This window comes from Chionomys nivalis, chromosome 2 (assembly GCF_950005125.1).
Source record: "Chionomys nivalis chromosome 2, mChiNiv1.1, whole genome shotgun sequence".
Classification (NCBI taxonomy): domain Eukaryota; kingdom Metazoa; phylum Chordata; class Mammalia; order Rodentia; family Cricetidae; genus Chionomys; species Chionomys nivalis.
This window is the reverse complement of record NC_080087.1, coordinates 104,761,367-104,779,805: the sequence shown is the minus strand read 5'-3', so window position 1 is coordinate 104,779,805 and position 18,439 is coordinate 104,761,367. Positions and strand designations below refer to the sequence as shown.

General features: G+C 48.7%; 1 protein-coding gene across 13 annotated transcripts in view; it reads right to left on the bottom strand.

Annotated features, from left to right (window-relative positions):
* Hdac4 (histone deacetylase 4) overlaps positions 1 to 18,439 on the bottom strand; it is a 265,090-nt gene that overhangs the window by 31,027 nt on the left and 215,624 nt on the right. For 10 of the 13 annotated variants that reach the window (XM_057753741.1, XM_057753832.1, XM_057753732.1 and 7 more), the window contains 6 exons: positions 16,180 to 16,434; positions 13,395 to 13,581; positions 11,165 to 11,298; positions 7,761 to 7,881; positions 4,747 to 4,793; positions 1,083 to 1,190 (listed from right to left, as the gene is read on the bottom strand). In XM_057753741.1, coding sequence (XP_057609724.1) covers positions 1,083 to 1,190; positions 4,747 to 4,793; positions 7,761 to 7,881; positions 11,165 to 11,298; positions 13,395 to 13,581; positions 16,180 to 16,434 — 852 coding nt within the window. The remainder of the gene's footprint in view (positions 1 to 1,082; positions 1,191 to 4,746; positions 4,794 to 7,760; positions 7,882 to 11,164; positions 11,299 to 13,394; positions 13,582 to 16,179; positions 16,435 to 18,439) is intronic. The other 3 variants (XM_057753758.1, XM_057753765.1, XM_057753782.1) reach the window with 2 other exon arrangements.

The following is an 18,439-nucleotide window of genomic DNA, read 5'->3' as shown; positions in this document are numbered from 1 at the left end:
CAGGAAGCCTCTCGGCACACAGTTCACTGTGAGCTGAGTCAGACCCTCTTTTCTTAGAGATATACTTTTTTCCTTGTAAAGATGAGCAAAATTATGGGCCTTACAACTTGAGATCTAAGACACTTCTCAAGAAGAATAATGCTTTTCACTTCTGGGAACAGGATAGACAGGAGGTGCCAGTGATGGGATTTGGACTTCACACGTGCCTGTCCCTATGCACAGGGACTTTGGACGGGATGGCATTTCTTATGAGATGAGTGGTAGGTAGCAGTAAGAGTTTAAAAAAACAAAACAGGGGCTAGAGAGACAGCTCAGAGGTTAAGAGCACTGGCTGTTCTTCCAGAGGTCCTGCATTCAATTTTCAGCAACCACCTATAATGAGATCTGGTACCCTCTTACGGTGTGCAGGCATACGTGCTGGCATAACACTGCACATATAATAATTAAGTATATAAATCTTAAAAACAAAACAAAGCATGATTTCTGTTAGGGTTTGGGATGCTGAGATCTAGGACCTTAACTTTCAAACGCTGCCTGGCTCAGTAAACATCCTGGGGGTGAGACAACTACACAACAGACAGGCGGCTGCAGGGTCCACGCTGCACTGCCTTCAAGATTTGCCGTGTGCCAACACTGGCTCAGGTCAGAGAAGTTAGCTAGTCTCTAGTTTTCATGAAGACCACAAGACACTCCCTTTTAACCCTTGCTTACACAGGTCAGTGTCTCTCCACCAGTTTCACACTGTTGTAAGACAGATGTGAATCTAGATGCCATGCACTATGCTAGATGTTATTTTACAATCAATACTCTGAAAATGTCTCTTTTTAATCTCACTTTGTTGATACTGAAGAGGGAGCTACATGAACAAAGCTTTCTGGGCTCCTGAGCAACTGGGAAGGGGTAAAGGGCTGCACAGATCCACCTCAGAATGTGAACTATACATTTTCATCAGCATGGAGCGTCTACATTATCCTGGACAGGAGCCACCTTGCACCAATCCTTTCCAGGCCCTCGCCAGCAGGAAAAGGACATTGGGCTGACCCTCCTTGTGTCGCCCAGCTATATCTATTGTGCTGACTGACCTTTAGCTCTCCCGTGGCCACCTTGAAGACCAGCTCCACCACGCAGCCCACAGCCAGGCGGGCTGCCCCCGACGAGTGTACCTCATTCCATATGGTGTCGCTATCCACCTGTGAAAACAACACTCCTTGGTGAGCCAAATCCTGGGTCACTGTCACTGCCATCACACAGGGTTGTGCAGCCTGGATCTCCTAAAGCTCTGCCCCTATGTTGTAGACGGGCCAGGGCAGACATAGCAACCCATATCAGGTACATTTCTTTGAGATGTGCTAAAACATTAAACACAGGAATAAAAATCAAGTGACCAGAAATACCATGTTCCATCCCCTCTGGGATATCCTTCTCTTTTCACCTGTTCCAACAGACCTGAAGCTGACAGTGAGGATCCTAGGCTACTTTTGAAATTGGAACTGGAACTAAGAGTTGTGTTAACCAGCAGAAAATGAAATGGAAGAGAAACTACAATCAGTGGCTCTACTTTGTGTTAACTTTAACTGCACGCTCTTACTATGGGCTGAGAGTAATTAAATGGGACTAGGGCATGAGGCATAACAAAGAACCACCAGGTCTGTCCTGGGTGGCCGGAAGGAGGCTTGTTAGTTTCTACTTCAAACAGTAGCAGGCCAGCCAGTTGTCTACTGGCCTGGGCAAAGGAGACCGCATTACAGTTTTTTAAAGCTTACATTGGAATATGTGTGTGTACATGGGTATGAACACATGAAAGTAAATTCTTGTGGAGGTCAGAGGACAACTTAAAGGATTCAGTTCCCTCCTTTCACTACATAAATCTCAGGGATTAAACTTGGTTGTCAGGCTTGGCAGCAAGAATCCTTACCTGCAGAGCCATCTTGCAGGCCCAGGAGGATGTATTTTTAAGGTTTGGCTAGTGGGAAACAAGACAAGACACTCCCACTACTGGGTCTACAGGAAAGCCCAAAGCAGGAGTCTAGGCAGAGATTAAAGGGCTGCAATGTCAGGGCACAGAACAACTGTCTATGTATGTGTGTCCTGTGAGGATACATGGGGCCTGGACCAGATACACTGAGATTTAGGCCTTGTCAGGGAGTTATGGCCTGGGGGAGTAGGGTGGGTGTTGCTTGGCTAAGAAGTTAAAGCTGTTTAACTTCTTAAATCTGAGGTCTGCCAGATCCTCACATACACCACCTCTGAGCACTCAAAGAAGCTGGGAATCCAGACCCACAAGCACCTCTCTTCATTTCCATCTGGGCCTTCCACGCCATCCTAACTGACAGACACTGATCACCAGTGGGAGGAGCAACCCTTTTCAGCTTTTCCACAAGCTTCACTCTCAGAGACAGACAACCTAAAACTCCTTTGTATGGGTTTAGACTTCACTGAAAGGGGTACTTAGCCCTGTTATGTTCTTTAAAGAGCTCCCAAAAGCCAAAGGATGACCTGCTGGGAGGCATCACTATTCAAAGCTGAGACAGTGGCTTGTGGTCCTATGAAGACCAGCTTCGGCTGGAGAATCAAATCATTATCAGCTCATTATAATATCAAAGGTGACAGTGCAGGAGACAGTCCATCAGTCCAGGGGGCAGCAGTGTTCTGGGTAGTTCAAGTCAAGTCAAAGGCTATGTATGAGCTCAGTGATCATTTCCTTCCCAAGTGTGAGGAGGGAGCCTGGCTTTAGACCTGGGCTAAGACTTGGGGAAGGGACTATGCATGTCATTCGCCTGATCTTTCAGGGCTTTCTGTAGACTGTACGCTTCTGGACATTTGAGGTAAGTGTCGTAGTCTGGCCAAGCCCCCTTCTTCACAGAGGAAGGAGTGAACCCTTGGACAATCCCCACTATAGTAGCCCAGGTTGCAAAGACTTAACTTGACAAGACTTCCCTGCTACTTTTTCCAGTTTCTGTCCAGCTGCTTCCCTTGAAGTGGTACCGAGGGTCAGCCCTGTTTAGTCAGGGTGGTGATGCGAATGTGGAATGGGAGCTATAGAAAAGCACTTTACAGAAAGGATAGACATAGGTGAAATGGAAACACAGATGCATCTGGGAAATGAAAACTGAATAACAATAATGGAGCATGTGGCAAATTTGGGTGAGTCCTGGGAATCAGGAGGCTCAAGTGGGAGGGTAGGTCCCAGGCAGGGCTGGGACAGGAGCAGGGAAAGTCAAGAACACAGGTCCTTACTAGTTTGAAATTTACAATAATGAGGTGAACAAATGCAGGAGTGTTTTTACTTGGTTTGAAAAATGGTTGAAACTATTTCAAACCTTAACAGAGCTAAGGAGTTTTCAACTCTGAAAGAACTATTATAAGAAGAAAATGGCAATGGAAAGTTGCTTCCAGGGACAGAGGGCCTGCCTTTGGGTGCCTGCTCCCCATCCTACACACCCTACACAGTTCTCCCATTGCTCTGACACACCAGTGGGTTGGTCCTAGAAGGAAAACTTAGTCTACTCAGGCCAGAGCCTGTAGGCCTTCTTCCTGCCTCAGAACCTATGTGAAAGACCTGAAGATCCCAAATCCCCTTTCCAGGCTGGGTTTCATTGGCTCCACTTACATCTGTGCAGTGTGTCTGCACTCATCTGGCATGCCTGTTGCACCTCAGATCTGGGGCTAGTGGTGCAGGAGACTGCCCAGGTTTGCCCCTAGATCTAAGCTTGCATTTAGTTTTCATTTGCAAATTATAAATGCTGCCTTGCACAGGGCTCTCTGGCTGCAGGGCAGTGCAAATCCAAATCTTTTCAAGTCGGGCCAAAAATTTGCCCCGAATTAAGAGATTGCAGCCTATTTACAATACAAAACAAAGTAACTCCAGGAGGGCTTGGTGGTGGTATGAATAGATGCCATCGATTCTCTTTCTGACGGGACAATTTTCAAAGCAGCGATTTCTGTAAAGACTCAGGAAGAAAACAATTTTGTTTCATTTCCATAACAGAATCCAGACCTCAGCTTCACCCCAGGATTTGTGATCAAACATGGTACAGGTTTGGCCTGGACAACTCTGGCCCAACACACAGTGGTGCAGTGGGACTCAAAGGGTCAGAAGATCAGAAAGGAGGATTGCATCAGAGGACAGGAATACAGCAGAACCTCTATCTCCCGAGGCCAGTATGGTGACAGAGACCAAGGAATGTCTGTGCAGTTGGAGTAGACACCTTGATGGCCAGTTCTTTGCCACTTGTGTGTCTCAGTCTGTTTCCCAAGTGACGAGTTGCTCTTTTCACCTGGCTATAGAAATGGCTATCAACCACAAAGCAGAGAATGTCACCTGATTCATGGGCATGTTACAGAGAACTCTACCTGGAGTACAAGTTAGTAAGTGGTGCAGAACAAGTCCACTCTGCCCCAAGAAGCCTCTGTGGCCTGTGTGAACACGAGCACAGTGCTATTGAGGATGTTCCAAGGCAGTCTACACACAAGGTGCACAAGAACTGTGGACTAGCAGGGCTCCAGATGCATTCATTGTCAGACAACCTTCCCTTCAAAAAGGTGCCTGAGTTTGGTGGAAAAAAAAAAAAGCTCCCAGCTCTCAGTTCCTTTGAAGCCCCACATGGCCCCGCCTGTCCCATAGTACTGTTTATGGAAAACACCTGGCAGCCATTACCCACTCGAGAGAGCAAGGCAATGATTTCTGTGACCACTGGGGCTCTGAGAACAAACAGGACATTATTTACACATTAAAGAAATACTTACCCCAACACCACCACAAGGGAGCCTGACAAACACGGAGGTCAGTGAGCCTGTGGGGGAGAAGATGAGGGTCAGATCAGGGTAGCACTGGATCCGTGAGTGCATAGTCCTTAGAGCGTGCTGTGGATCCCAGGACAAGATGGTTCTTGTCCCACTGGCTCCCCTGCAAGGCTCCACCACCAGGCAACAAGTACAAGGAGCCTGAGAGGGAGCAGGATTTCATGGTTAGACGGCCACAGGAGGTGGGGGTGGGCCTCCCAGGAGACCTGCATAATCCAGACATCATGCTGCCTTGAGAACCTGTGGGCAGGGAAGCTTGTGTATACCTGATAGTATTCCTGCTAAAGCACAAAGCCTCTTCCATTAAGTGTTGGAAGATCTTGGAGTTAGGAGAGGTTCGATGTATCTACATGTCTGGCTGAAGGTCCAAGTATGGATCTCAGTAAACTAGCCCAGGGCACTGGAGGAATAAGGCCATACCTGCATATTCCTTGCCACTATCAATCCCCCCAATTCATGCTGAGGAAACAGCACTGTTGTGGCCTCTATTTCCTGCTGTTTCTTGAAGGCTAGGACTCTTGGGTCCTACCAAGGCCACCTTCTTATCATCCCTGCCTTTCTGCCTCAAACAGCTAAGCATTCATAGAATAGGTCCAGGGCTTGGTCCTTATTTGCACATAAAAATAAGGGAGACAGAACAGGGGGATTAAATACATCTTTCCTTCAGTGACAGGTGGGCAGCAGGTAAAAATGCTCTAAACTTTGCATACACAGGTTCTTGCAGCAGAGTGAAATCTGCAGGGGCAGATATGTAGGGGAGTTATACAGGGAAGCAACATGTCAAATCAGTGTCTTAAATGGTGGCTATCCTTTCCAGAGATGACATCCATTCAGGGAACAGGGATAGGGTAGGTAGGGAAAGTCTGGGCCTTTGGGAAAAGGCTGGGAAGGAGGGATGTGGACTACAAGCCACACTGCACCTGCTCACTGTGTACTGTTCAACTGCAGCCATTATGGGTCTGTATCACAGACTGAAGCCATCACACAGGGCACCTGGCATCTAAAGTCAGGAATCAGCCAGGCATGAAGAAACAGTACTTTCATTATTACCCTTCATTCTAACAAAGGTACGGCAGTGCAATGTCAAGAAAGGAACCTGAGACTTTCTTCAGTAAATTCACATTGGTTATGTGGTGGCGAAGGCTATGAAAGTGCATTTCCCTTTGAAACTAGAGCCAATGCCATGTACATTCCAGATGTCAATCACTGGAATATTTTCATGCTCATTTCCAGCCAGTGAAGAGGGAAAAAGGAATGTTATTAGATATTAAGCACAGAAAGCACACTTGAATAGGAGGCAGGGCATGATGCTCATGACAAGAGCTTTTATGTCCATCACAAGCTGTATCCAAGGGTCCCCTGTTCTAGACTGAATATCTTTCACCCTAGCTTAGGCTACAGCCTAGCTCTACCTGTTGGCAGTTTGAGGTGATAACCATTGAGTCAGGTTGCAAAACACTCCTGAAGTCTAGCCCTCTGGTCTACGCCCAGCAGAGTGTTAGTTGATGTTTCAGCATGTGGATGGGTAAGACAGACAACGCACACTCTGCGGCAGTCGGTCTTTCGGAGGTCTGCCTTGACAGCTTTACAGCTGACCCAAGCCAGGCCTTTCTTCATCATGACTGTTAGGTGCCCCCTTGCTTCTAGGGAAGGTGACTGCCGACCACACTGGCAATTCACTTCAGGGAATAACTACAAAGGGTCTTTGTACATGGCAGAGAAATGTGTGGATTGGATTTAAAAAGGAAAGAAAATCTAAGTAGTATTTACAAATCTAACTAGGCCTACTTTAACAGAACTTGGGGTAACTGCTATTACTATGTCTCAAATACTTGGGCCAAGAATGTTTGTGAAGATCTGTTGTTAGGACACTGTTGAAGCTTAAACAGGGGTCTTGAGGGGTTAGGCAGTGATAGGCTAGGTACCTCCCACAGTGCGAAAGTGCAAAGCTTAGCCAGAAGGGAAAGGACACCAAGTGAGGACCTCACATGGCCACCACAAAGACACAGGGTACAGCAACAGAGTCATGGCTGCTGGGGCATGGGGATGTGTGTAGTGTGTGGGGAAAATGTCCTAACAAAGAAAGAAATCCAAGCAAAAATAGGCTTTAGTGGAGTAGTGTGGGCCACAAGCTAGGGACTAGTGTTCAAGTGACCTACACTTCTTTCTTCACCTTTGTCCACAGTATCTTCCCAATTCGAGGACACTTAGTACAGCCTTAGTCTCTAGCTGCCTGGCAAGCACTGTCCTGTCTGTTCCTGATCTCATGTGGAGCCTACACTGGCAGCTTAGGATGGGCAATGGCTCTGTAAACATGAGGATACTATTTGCTGGGAACTCTCACTGTCAGAGTCCTTTGAACTGGCCAAGCTCCTGCAGGGGGAGTCTCCTGTTTTCTGAGGGTGAAGGTGAGCACATATGGGGCCCATTTGGGGACTGTAGGTGGGAAATGGACTTTGGGCATCTCAAGAACCCCCATTGTTGAACCATGACCTGAAGTCAGAGACCCAAGGCAGAAAGCACTAACCCTATCTCTGTCCTATCTCTACTGTCATCTTGGATTACTGCAAAAGTCACCATCTCTAAGCTGCTGGGTTCTGTGGGGTAAACCACATAGGCAATGTAGATCCCACAGTTTGTCAAATCCTACTTTTATTGAATAAAGACCCTGGTGGTGAGGTAGAATAGGTTTCTGCTAGCCAGAACATGGCCAAGCCTGGGGCTCTCTATGTCCTCTCAGCCTTTCCCTAAGAGATTTAAGAAAACAAACTGCAAACAGGACGAGGGCTGTACGCTCCTGCTCTCAAACAGTCCTGAGCAGCTTCCAGAATGGACTGTAGATCCAGCCTTCCTGTCCTGGTCAGCCACACAGTAGCCCTAGCTACAGGGGCCAAGGGGTAGAAACATCACTTGCAGGAGATCAAGCCTGGTAGGGATGTAAGGAAGGTCTCGAGTACCTAGAAGTTTCTTACTGTCCAGTTTCTGTCTGTTGAGAGGGTTTGTGCCATAAAGGAGTGTGTGGGCCTCCGAGTGCACTGTCTGCAGCTCTTCCAATGTAGCTTTGCGTCCACGGATGCACTGTGGGGACATAAGGTAAGAACAAATATGTCAGGTCAATTTCTACTTCAGCAAGGCCACTGCGCCAGAGGGAATACAGTTTGGTTATGACGATGGGCTTATAATTATTAGATTATTGAAAAGCAGAAACAAAACAGTTCCTAACACAATATTTAAAAGTATTTTAGGTGGCTTGCACTTTAATCACAGCTTTGAAAAACATTTAAAAAATGATTCTAGTTTTCAACATGCTACCCTTGACTATCACACATACGATTTTCAACAAATTATTACTTTTCTTTCTGGAACTAGGGTCTGGGCTTAAGACAACAAGAAGTGTCAGAGGTGAGGCAAGCTGCCTGAGCTCATTCTCAAAGGACTCAGGACATTGCTCTCGTGTCCCTCAACAGCAGCTCTCTGTGGCCCGCTCTTGCCCACGGCTGACACACTGGAATCTGTGCTTACACTGGGAGGTGCTTAGGAGTGTTGTGCTCCTCTGCAGACTGTAAGATCACCACATCTACTCTGGGCTACCTTCAGATCTCTAGACACTAGCAGATGAGAGCCTGCCCTTCAGTTGAGTTAATCACTTAACCTAGCTGGCCAGTGGGTTATAAAACAGACAAATATTTTACAGGGAAAGGGCTCCTTGGAAGTCAGGCAAAGGAAAGTCCTCATCACTCAACAAGCTGTTGACAACAGATCTGCTCTCCCCTTCCTGACCATTTGTCTGGTCCAGCAGGCGCTGACCTACATGGTGAAGAACCTAAACCAATATAGTATGGCCCTGGTTCTGCAGGCTGGCAGAGGGGCCTGGGCCTACAGAGAAGACCTCTCTCTAGTTCAGGCAACTCATGGGGTGAGACCACCCACAGGCCCTCCAGAGTGAGGTACAGTCCAGGATCTAGTTTCAGAGTCAGTGGTTGGGAGTCTATGGGATATCATAGCATCATTCTACTTGACTTCTGTGTTGGAAGCCAGACAATGGAGACTTGGTGTGGATGCAAGCTTGCTTTCTTGGGCTGAATTAAGGAACAGCTCCTCTGCACAACAAAGAGCTGACAAGGTAAGCGTCCCATGCTTGGGATTACAGTACTTACACTTAGGAAGCTGGTCAGTGCTTTTACTGTTGCCAATGGTTCTAAGCCCCATCTTGTCCTAGCCTACCTCTCCTGAGGCTCCTGCCAACTCTGCTCTGACTTCATAGACTGACATCTAAGAATCCTCTGCCAGCGGCCCAGATATAGCAAATATCTCTCACACCTCCATGACGGTACAACGGAAGGTGAGATGGGTGGTTATCCTGCTTTCTCAGATATTTATACTCTCAAACCAGCCCGGCTCTACTTGCTTTCTTAGCTGAGAATATGTCTCATAGTCGTGCCTGAATATATTTTCCTGGGAAGGGGCAAGACATTTGTGAATGCTGGCAACTGAAGGATGCCTCAGGGCAGCATCTGGACGGGCAGGATGGCAGGATGCAAGGCCAGCTGGATGGAGCACGAGAGGAAAAAGGATTTTTCTCAGGGCTTGTGTACACAGGTCAATGCTGCCCCCCAGTGGCATAGCATTCTGGATAGATTCCCAAAGCAGGTGCTTGTGCCCTCACTTCACCCCTCAATGTTCATTTCCCACACAGAGGGCCATCAGGAGCAGGTGTGGGCTTGATATTGGGATGACCCCAAAAGTGAGGTACAATTTGAGAGGTAAGGGACACTGGGGACCCGTGAGCCCTGGGATGATATAAATATATCATAAATAATATAAATGAATACTGCAGAGCATACAGGAGGGCAGTTGGGCTCACAGAGAGGAAACAAGTAACTGCTGCTCCACGAGGCTCCTGCTAGTGCCCGAGACTCATTGTGCCCTATCCTATGCTGATGTGCAGGACAATCTGGGGGAATGACATGGAGGGGTTTTTCAAGTTGAAGAGAGGTCATAGCAGACTCCCCTGGCAGGTACTGAAGGCAATCCTGTAGGTGATGCTAGTCCTACTGCACAGATGGGAAGGAAGGCCCACCTGAGTCTACCAGCTCCCAGGAGCAGAGCCTTGCCCTACACAAGTTTATCCTTCTTCCTCAGCTTAGGACTCCTGAGTGTACAGGACCTGGGACTGCACCCTGCTGAGCCATGTGTGGAGAACCAGGAGAAGCTCAACATGATCTTGGCCAGAGAAATACTGTATGTGACCAGCTCTGTTGTGGCCAAATGTGGGGTAAACCTGAACCCCACTGGCAGATAGGGAGACCTTCTGAGAGCAAGCATGACAGCTAACAAAGCTGAGGACCAGCACCTAGAGAGACAACCCTATTAGAGCCTTCTTACACAGCTCCCTGGGGCTGGCATAAAGGAACCAGAGGCAAAGCTAATGGGGTTGGGGGACAGAGGGAGGGTGGTGGTGGGGGGAGAAGGCGCTTTCCACTCTGGCCACTGCCTTGCGGAACCTAACATTTGAGGAAGAAAAGGTCCAAAGCTCTCCACACATCCTCAGGGAGGATTTCTGATGTAGCTGATAGGACTAAGGGGACAAGTAGGCTCATCTTCCCCGAGTCTCACTGCAGAAGTATGGATGCACACACTGGCCAGTCACAGGAGCAGGCTGAAAAGTAACTAGGAAGAAGGCAGAGACAGCCATGGGGAAGCAGCCTGGCACTGTGGGTTTGAGGAGCACAGCCCGTGGTGCTAGCTTCTGTAGAAGATACAGAATCTTAGGAAAACAGTTTGGACTCTGCCATGGGAAGCCCCAAAGGTTCATGGAAAGGAAGCTACACGCCCAATCTGGTAGTGTTGGTACTGTGGGTCCAGCAAGAGGTGGTTCTGACAGAAGGTAACTGGGAAACAGGGACTTCACCCTTAGAAGTCATAAAGGTTCAGGTCTTTATGACTAAATTAATTCTCAAATGAACAAGTTGTCACAGAGAAAGGCCGGCCTACACAGCAGTGTCTTTTCTGCTTCTCTGCAAGTTGTGGTTTAGTCAAGGCATTCTCGTGAGATGCTGGTACTTTGGTTTGGAACCTCTAGCGACCAGAACTGTGAGGTGGTAAACAGACCTCTCTGCTTTATTAAAGCACAAGCCTCAGGTATTCTATCACAACAACAGCAAAGGTGCTGAGATGGGCTTCTCAGAAGCCCATCGACAGTATGGATGGGGACAAGGAAACATAGGCAATGTTTCTTGGATTCTTTCCATCATTGTAACATGAAAACAGGCAGACACTGTGAATAGAGCAGGCTGGAAACCATGTCCAGGAGCAAGAAAGGCAGTAGGTGTTCCTCTGTCACCTTAGATAGACCCCATACCTCACACTTGCCACGGAGACCAGTCTCCTGCAGGCGGGACCAGATGCTCTGAATCCTCCCAGCATGCTCCGGGTGGCTGTTGGTGTTCCCACAGGTGCACTGATGCTTCAACATCAGTGTGTCATACACAAGGCCTGCAGTGGAGCAGAGCTGAAGTCAGAGCAGTGCCCAGGGCTGAGCCAGTCAATGCCAGAAGACGGCCCTGGACAGCAGAAGAATTCCCAGGAGGAGAATTGGTTTCTGGTTCAAGTTTACCCTATCCCCTTTCCAAGTGGGAACTAGAGGATCTAGATACAAGCAGAATGAGAGACCCAGCATTGTCCAACACTGTAGCTTAGAAAAACTATGGCTGCATCATTGGAATTGGGCCAAGTTACGGAATAAAAGGTGAGAAGAGGTCGGGGTCTGGGTCGCCTCTGGGCTATGCTGAATTCTAGTAATGACAGGTGTTGGCCCTTCAAGGCCGTCTGCCTGGTCACTGACTAGGCTCTGCATTTAGCAAGTCTGTTGGGTAGACTTTGCCCAAGGTTACCACATGGTCCAGGCCGGTCCAGGCCAGCATGAGTTTTGTGGTTTGCCAACAGATAACGTCCAGAGCAGCTGGACACAGGGTAAATGGTGGCATGTGTGGGTTCACTCAAGATGGACATAAGAATACAAAGGGAGCTGGGTTCCATATGTGAGATGTATACACATGCCTATCTGAAATGAGCAAGTATATGAACACAGCTAGCTCAGAAGCTGCGGACCACAGAAGTCATGAGTGGCTTCACAGAATGGCACAGATAGGAAGGTCTCTTCTGACTAGCCACTAGCCAATAAATACTGTTTACATGCAAGTTGCCACCAAGGTTTCCCTTATCTGAGCTGCAGTCTTTTGAGGACATATTAATTTCAGCTCATGGACTGAAAACTTGGTGGGTTTTATGAAATGCAGTTTTAATTTTTTTGAAGTAATTTTAATTTCTAGGTATTACTACTGAAATGTTTCCCTTAACAGGAAATTTCCTTCTAAGAAAAGAACTTGGCTGTAGTTGCAGTGTACTGCAGGAAGACATTTTGTAAGACCTGTGAAGGGTAAAGCCATTCAGTATTTACATAACTTTTCTTCATTAGAAAGAAATGTTAAATCAAAACACTATGAAGAACCATCCTAGCTTCCCTGCTTGTCATTACAGGAAACTACTGGAATGATGGAGAAGGGTCATCTGTCTATTGGTTAAGGTCATTTGTCTATCTGTTGCTTTCATTGGTTAATTAATAAAGAAACTGCTTGGCCTTTAATAGGACAGAAAATTAGGTAGGCGGAGTAGACAGAACAGAATGCTGGGAGAAAGAAGCCGAGTCAGTCAGTTGCCATGATTCTCCCACTCCAGACAGACGCAGGTTAAGATCCTCCCTGGTAAGCCACCAGCTTGTGGTGCTACACAGATCATTAAAAATGGGTTAATCAAAGATGTGAGAATTAGCCAATAAGAGGCTAGAACTAATGGGCCAGGCAGTGTTTAAAAGAATACAATTTCCATGTAATTATTTCGGGTATAAAGCTAGCTGTGCGGGCGGCCGGGTGCCAGAACTTAGCCCGTAGCTCATATTACAACACTGGAAGAGGTGGGTGTGGCTATCTTGTGGGGATAGTTTTCTGTCCCTGCCTCTATGAAACTGGTCCACACTTCTGCTTAGTTTGTTCTGGACCTCTGGACCTTTTGCTAAGGTGCCACTGAGACACTATTTCCAACCCACAGGGCAGGTGCAATGCCAGAGGTGAGAGAGGCCCAGTTAGTCCCAGATCTTGCTGTGTTCTGCTCTAGAAGAGCTTTTCACTAAGCACTGTACAGGGTGTCACTGGAGCCTTGGGGCAATGCTGCTGTCCTGGGTTTGGTTTAGGGGACACTTGCAGAAGACCAACACTGCTGCTGCTGCTAAGAATGGGAAGCTGGGAAGCTCTGCGCTGGCACAGGTGGGACTGCTTTCTGCAAGGAAAAGAGAAGGTGGTTCTCTGAGCTTGTGGCCAGCCCCAGAATCACAGCACTGTAGTGTGCTCCCATGAGTGAGTGGGGTTCTCAGGCCTGACATGGCGCTGGCTACTTGTGTCTGGACAGTGTGGCCTGGGTTCTTCCCAGAGTCAACTGTAGGCTGCCCCCTTAGCCTCTCATCGGTGGCTTGCTCCATACTCCCAGACTGCCCCTGTCCTCTTGCTTCCCCCTACCAGCAAGAGGCTACAAGTTACCTGTGGTGAACCTTGGTTTGGAGGGGGGCTCCTGGACTGACATGGGGAAGGTGGCAGATGCTGGGGAGGACTGAGCCCGGGACAGAGGTCTGTGGCTGCCGAATGACACAGGGATGCCAGCAGCCTCCATTGATGCCTGGTAGTTCCTTAGCTGGTGGATCCTCTGTTGCTCCAGCAGGAGAGCTTGCTGTGGGGCAAGATAGAGGGCCGTTAGTGGCAGAACATTTCCCACCTGTCTGTGACACTTATTACTCAGTCACCCCCTAGCCAATGACAGGCCTCTGCACTGTGGGACAAATAACCATGGATGCATGCCTCTTAACCATGGGCCATGATCTGAGTGGGATCACAGAGAATGCACTTGGCACACTGGCCATGCTTGAGAGGATGTGGGGACTTGCCATCTCAAAGGCCTACAGGGAGGTGTAGTCCAGGTGGGGCTTGGGAAGTGTTCTTTAAAGAGACGGTGAGCAGTGGTGGAGGGGCTGGTATTAGGCAGGGTTCAGGTCCTCGGCTAGGGGAGTCACTCTGGTCATAGTGAAAATGGGACAGTGAAGACATACTGCCACCCCTCCACAGGTACTTCTTCTGTGGGCCAAACTCAGCAAGAGAGCAAAAGCAGGTACAGAATGGCCAGCTCTATAATGTCTGATGTGTTCCTTGCCTTGGCCTCAAACCACTCTAGCATTCTCAAGCTAGGAAGGCCAGAACTAGGGTGGGGGAGATGACATAATGAGACATGCTGCTAAGGGCTCAGGTGCCCAGGAGAGAGGACTGGGTTGACAACGGTAGCTGTAAAGTGTGGGATCACCACTCAGGGGATTTGCTACCCGAGGGATGTGAACCCTGATGGCGACTCTGGGGACTGGCTGAGGTACATGTCCAGTGGGAAGTGAACCAGCTGTGGGGAGTGAGTCAAAGATGAGATTCCCAAGGTTGACCCGCCCAGAGGCTGCTCCTTCTGTAGTGAACAGAGGAAGTCACTTTCTAGGGCCCTGAGACAGATGAAAAAGAACACCATGTCATCCCATGCCACTGCAGCATGTTAAAAAGGAAGTCCAACTCCCACCACCCCCACAAACCTCGCCCCAAGTCCAATTCGATGAACAGATCTTATGGCCTTGAAAATACCCACTCTTGAGAAGCAGGGCACAGCCCTGGGCTGTGAGCAGAGGATGGGGACTTTACCTAGATGTTTCAGCCTTCAGCAGACAGAAGGGGAGCTGCAGACATGAGGACCACAGCAGGGAGGCAGAGCACCTCCTGTAGGAGGGCCAGAAATACCCACACAGAAGTGGAAGGCCCACGGCCTCCCCAGCTCACACCAGACCATTAAGGAGTTAATGTCCCCTCTGTGCGTTTCCACAAACTACTCTGTGTCCAAGGTCCCATGAAGCAGTTTCACTGGTTCTCCAGAGAACACAGGAAGTAAGGATCCTAAGGACTGTCTCATGCTTGGATCATCTGGTGTCTAAAAGAGACCAGTCCCCAAAGCACCTACTGAAATACCCTGACTTAATCTGTGTGGTAAAAGAATACTGGTTTCAACGAGGGCAAGTAGGTATTGGCTTCCTCTAAGGGTCTACTTCAGACACGACAAACATGTCCCCAAGTCCCTTTCTGTTCATCAGCTTGGAGCAGTAGACAGTCCTAGCCACTGATTTTCCTGGGTTCCTGCCTCATAAGACCCACAGTATTCTCACCCTTTTAATTCTATTAGACTTTAAAGAGTGGTGGTTATATGATGGGAGCTAAGTATTCCCAGAACCAAACAGGTCACCCATGCCCAAGACAGAGAAAAGTACCACAGAGCTGGGTGCTGGGGACTGACTATGAGACCGATTCCCAAAGTAGACACTCAGGAGAATCTAAGCCACCCTCATGCTGTGGGTGCTACCTCCTTGTTCCAGGGACCTTATGAGAATGGAAGTCAATAGGTATCTGCTGAAGGAACCTTGCTTTTCTGGCATTACCAAATGCTACGGAGAAGCATTGGTGGCGGCCTTATCTAGAGAACCATGGGACTGAGGAGGGGCTTGCCTGGGAGAATCCTAAAGTCCAGCAAGCAGGGGCATATGCCCTAGAAGAGTACCCAGGGATCAAGTACTGCTTCTTGGAAATACAACTAGAGTCCATGACTCTGGATCCCCTGGCATACCTATCACTCCTGAGGCAAAAGCAGCCTCCCTGGAGGTTCTCTGGCTTCTAATCCACGGCTTCCCATGTCCTATCCAAATGTCCCTAGTCTTTCTAGACAAGTGCCAGTTTATCTTTCACTGCAAATCAACAGTCACTCACTGAGCATCTTCTCTCTCTGGCAGTCTGCTATTCTGTACTGTGTCCCAGACTTCACTGTCCTCTCTGCTGAGCAGACCCTGACTCTTTTCTGTTGTTTGTGAGACATGGTCTCACTATGTAGACCAGGCTAGCCTTAAACTCACATATCTGTCAGACTCTGACTCTCCAGTATAGGATTAAAGGCATACACCACCACACCCAGCTCCTTTTTCATTAATAGTTCAACCTCCCACTCTAGTTTTACAGGTTATGCTGAATCTCACCAATGCTTGTTTTTTTTTGTTTTTGTTTTTTTGTTACAATCTACAGCCTCCTATAGTTTTGTGTGGCCCATACGCTCCAGAAGGTACATGAATGCCTCCAGAGAGGTACATGAGAGTGTTCAGCAAACATACCCCACCGCCTGTGAAGGCAGAACAGTAAGTGTCTGTGATTCAGAGAACAGAAGGAGAAGTTGAGTCAGCTGCCTGCTCTCCTCATTCCACACCTGTCTGAAGAGCAGCTCTTGCTCAGTGGCTGGGCGCTGACTGGGTTCCGTGTCTCGAGTGGGCTCCACCTCTTCCTCCTCACTCTCAATGGGTTCCTGCTTCACCTGGACACCAGCTAGGGAAGGTTCTTTTTGCCCAGAGAGTCGGTCTAGGTAGGGCTCATCCAGCAAGGCCTGGTGTTCGCGGAGTTCCTCTTCCGTCTCCTCAGGGTGGCTCTCAGGCTGCCGGGGTGGTTCGCTGGGTTTGGAGATCATCTGCAACACAGGGGAGACAAAGGAAGTTAGGACAGCCACGTGACTAGAAGAAGCTCCTCCATACTTCACAGGACAGGAATGCTCTACCAAGAACTTCTGTAACGCAGGGCTGGCAAGTACCATTTACCCACACAGCAAAAACCCCAGCATCATTTCAGATGTACAGGAAGTGATGCTTGGAGTTAAGGTAATGTGGCCTGAAGACAGGTACTAGGTGTTCGGTGCTTATGTAGGGATTCTGTGTGTCAAGACAGTGCCAGGACTAAGACAGGCTGCAGGTTGCAGCTCCTTTTGCAGAGGGGAGTAGAGGTGAAGAGAGAGGCCAGTGTCAGTCACACAGTCACAGTTGCTGAGAGTAACAGCCTCCCCAGATGCCGCCTGGCAGGACATACTATGGCTGCAGGAGAAGGGCTATAGAGGCAGAAATCCAGTACCCCATGCTCAGAAGCTAGGGCAGAACTGGGAGGGCCCAGAGAGAAGTTCTCAGAAGCTGCCTTCTGAAAGCTTAGGGATGCCCCACACTGGAAGGACCTTCAGGATGTATACCATCAATCTGTGGGAAGCAGTCCTGGTGGTGTCCTGTCAGAAACATGTACCAAGCTCCCCAGCTAACTTTTATGAAGGTATCACATGGCCGTGTAGGCAAGATTTTTCCAGTTTTGTTCTGAAAGCCTAGCCGGTTAGAGATCTTATTCCTAAGGCCCTAAGACACAAGGACAGAGGTGGAAGGCAGAGAGACACTGGCCACAGGGCACTGCTCCTTACAGGATGGGTAAGGTCTGTGGGACATAGTATGGTGACAGTGGCATCTGTCCTGTACCTTAAGTATCCTGACTATGCACATGCATAGGAAAGGGTGACTTAGTGAAGTCCCAGACATGTTAACTGGCGTGGCTGAGATCATGCCATACTGTACACATGCAGATCAGCATACTGTAAATGGCCTCAAAAAAGCTAGGGAAGCCCATGTCAACTTAGTGAGCTGTGAAGCCTCTCCCCAGCTGATGGGAAAGACTTGGCAAGTGGGCTTCAACAAAAACTGGCTCTGGGTGGGGAAAGTGGCAGCATATCTTTCCTGCACTCCATTCTTCCCAATACCAGGTGCAATCTAACTGGGAACATGAGGTGAACTGAGTATGTGATGTCAAGTTTGTGGAGACTGCACCCTTCAGGTCAGTGCTATGGTAAGGATAGAAGGGACAGAGTATTCCGAATGGCAGAGGAAACTCCCTGGAGAAGGTGGCTTTGACTGCTAGGGAGTCACAACAGATGGATAGGCAGAACCCACGAGACAATAACAAGGAAGCTAGGTGCTTGGAGCTGGGAACAACCTAGGAGCTCTAGAACAGGCTACCATTGCCCAGCAGGGCACAGGGGTAAAAGGTGGCAACAGGACTATGAATGCAGAGACAGACCACGAGGATCAGAACATGGGTGAAGAACAGTAAGAAAATGCAAGGCACAGTCTGGCTAGAGGGGTTGAAGTGTTAGCACTGGGGTACAGGTGACAACGACTGGGGATAACTTCCTTCAGGAAGTACTAGTAGAGGCAGAGGTGGAAAGATGGGCCCAAAGCACAGATGCTCAAGCAGCTTGGGAGCAAGACTGGGGCCCTTTCTTCCTCCTTCTACACCCACCCCCCCCTCCCCCCATACACTGGGGCCTTGACTTCCTCCCTCTGTCTCCTGCCACATACAGAGGAGGAAAGGAGGATGGGGTGAAGAAAGGTGGAAAGTGGTATTGTTTCTGTAAGGCTGACTCAACCAAGGTGACTGGGCCCTCAGGAACTCAGGTCATTACTGTAAAAGTCCAGTTCTAAGTGGTTATAAGTGTCCAGGGGTAGCAGCCCATGATGGACTGGAATCCAGGTCCCTATGCTAGGGTGCACTTGGAAAACAAAACAAAACGAAACAAAAAAACTGTTCAAAGTAGGCCATAACAAGTAGAGGATGTCACAGGAAGGGTGGAGGGTGTCTTCTGGAAGGAAGAAGCAGGGCAAGTGTGC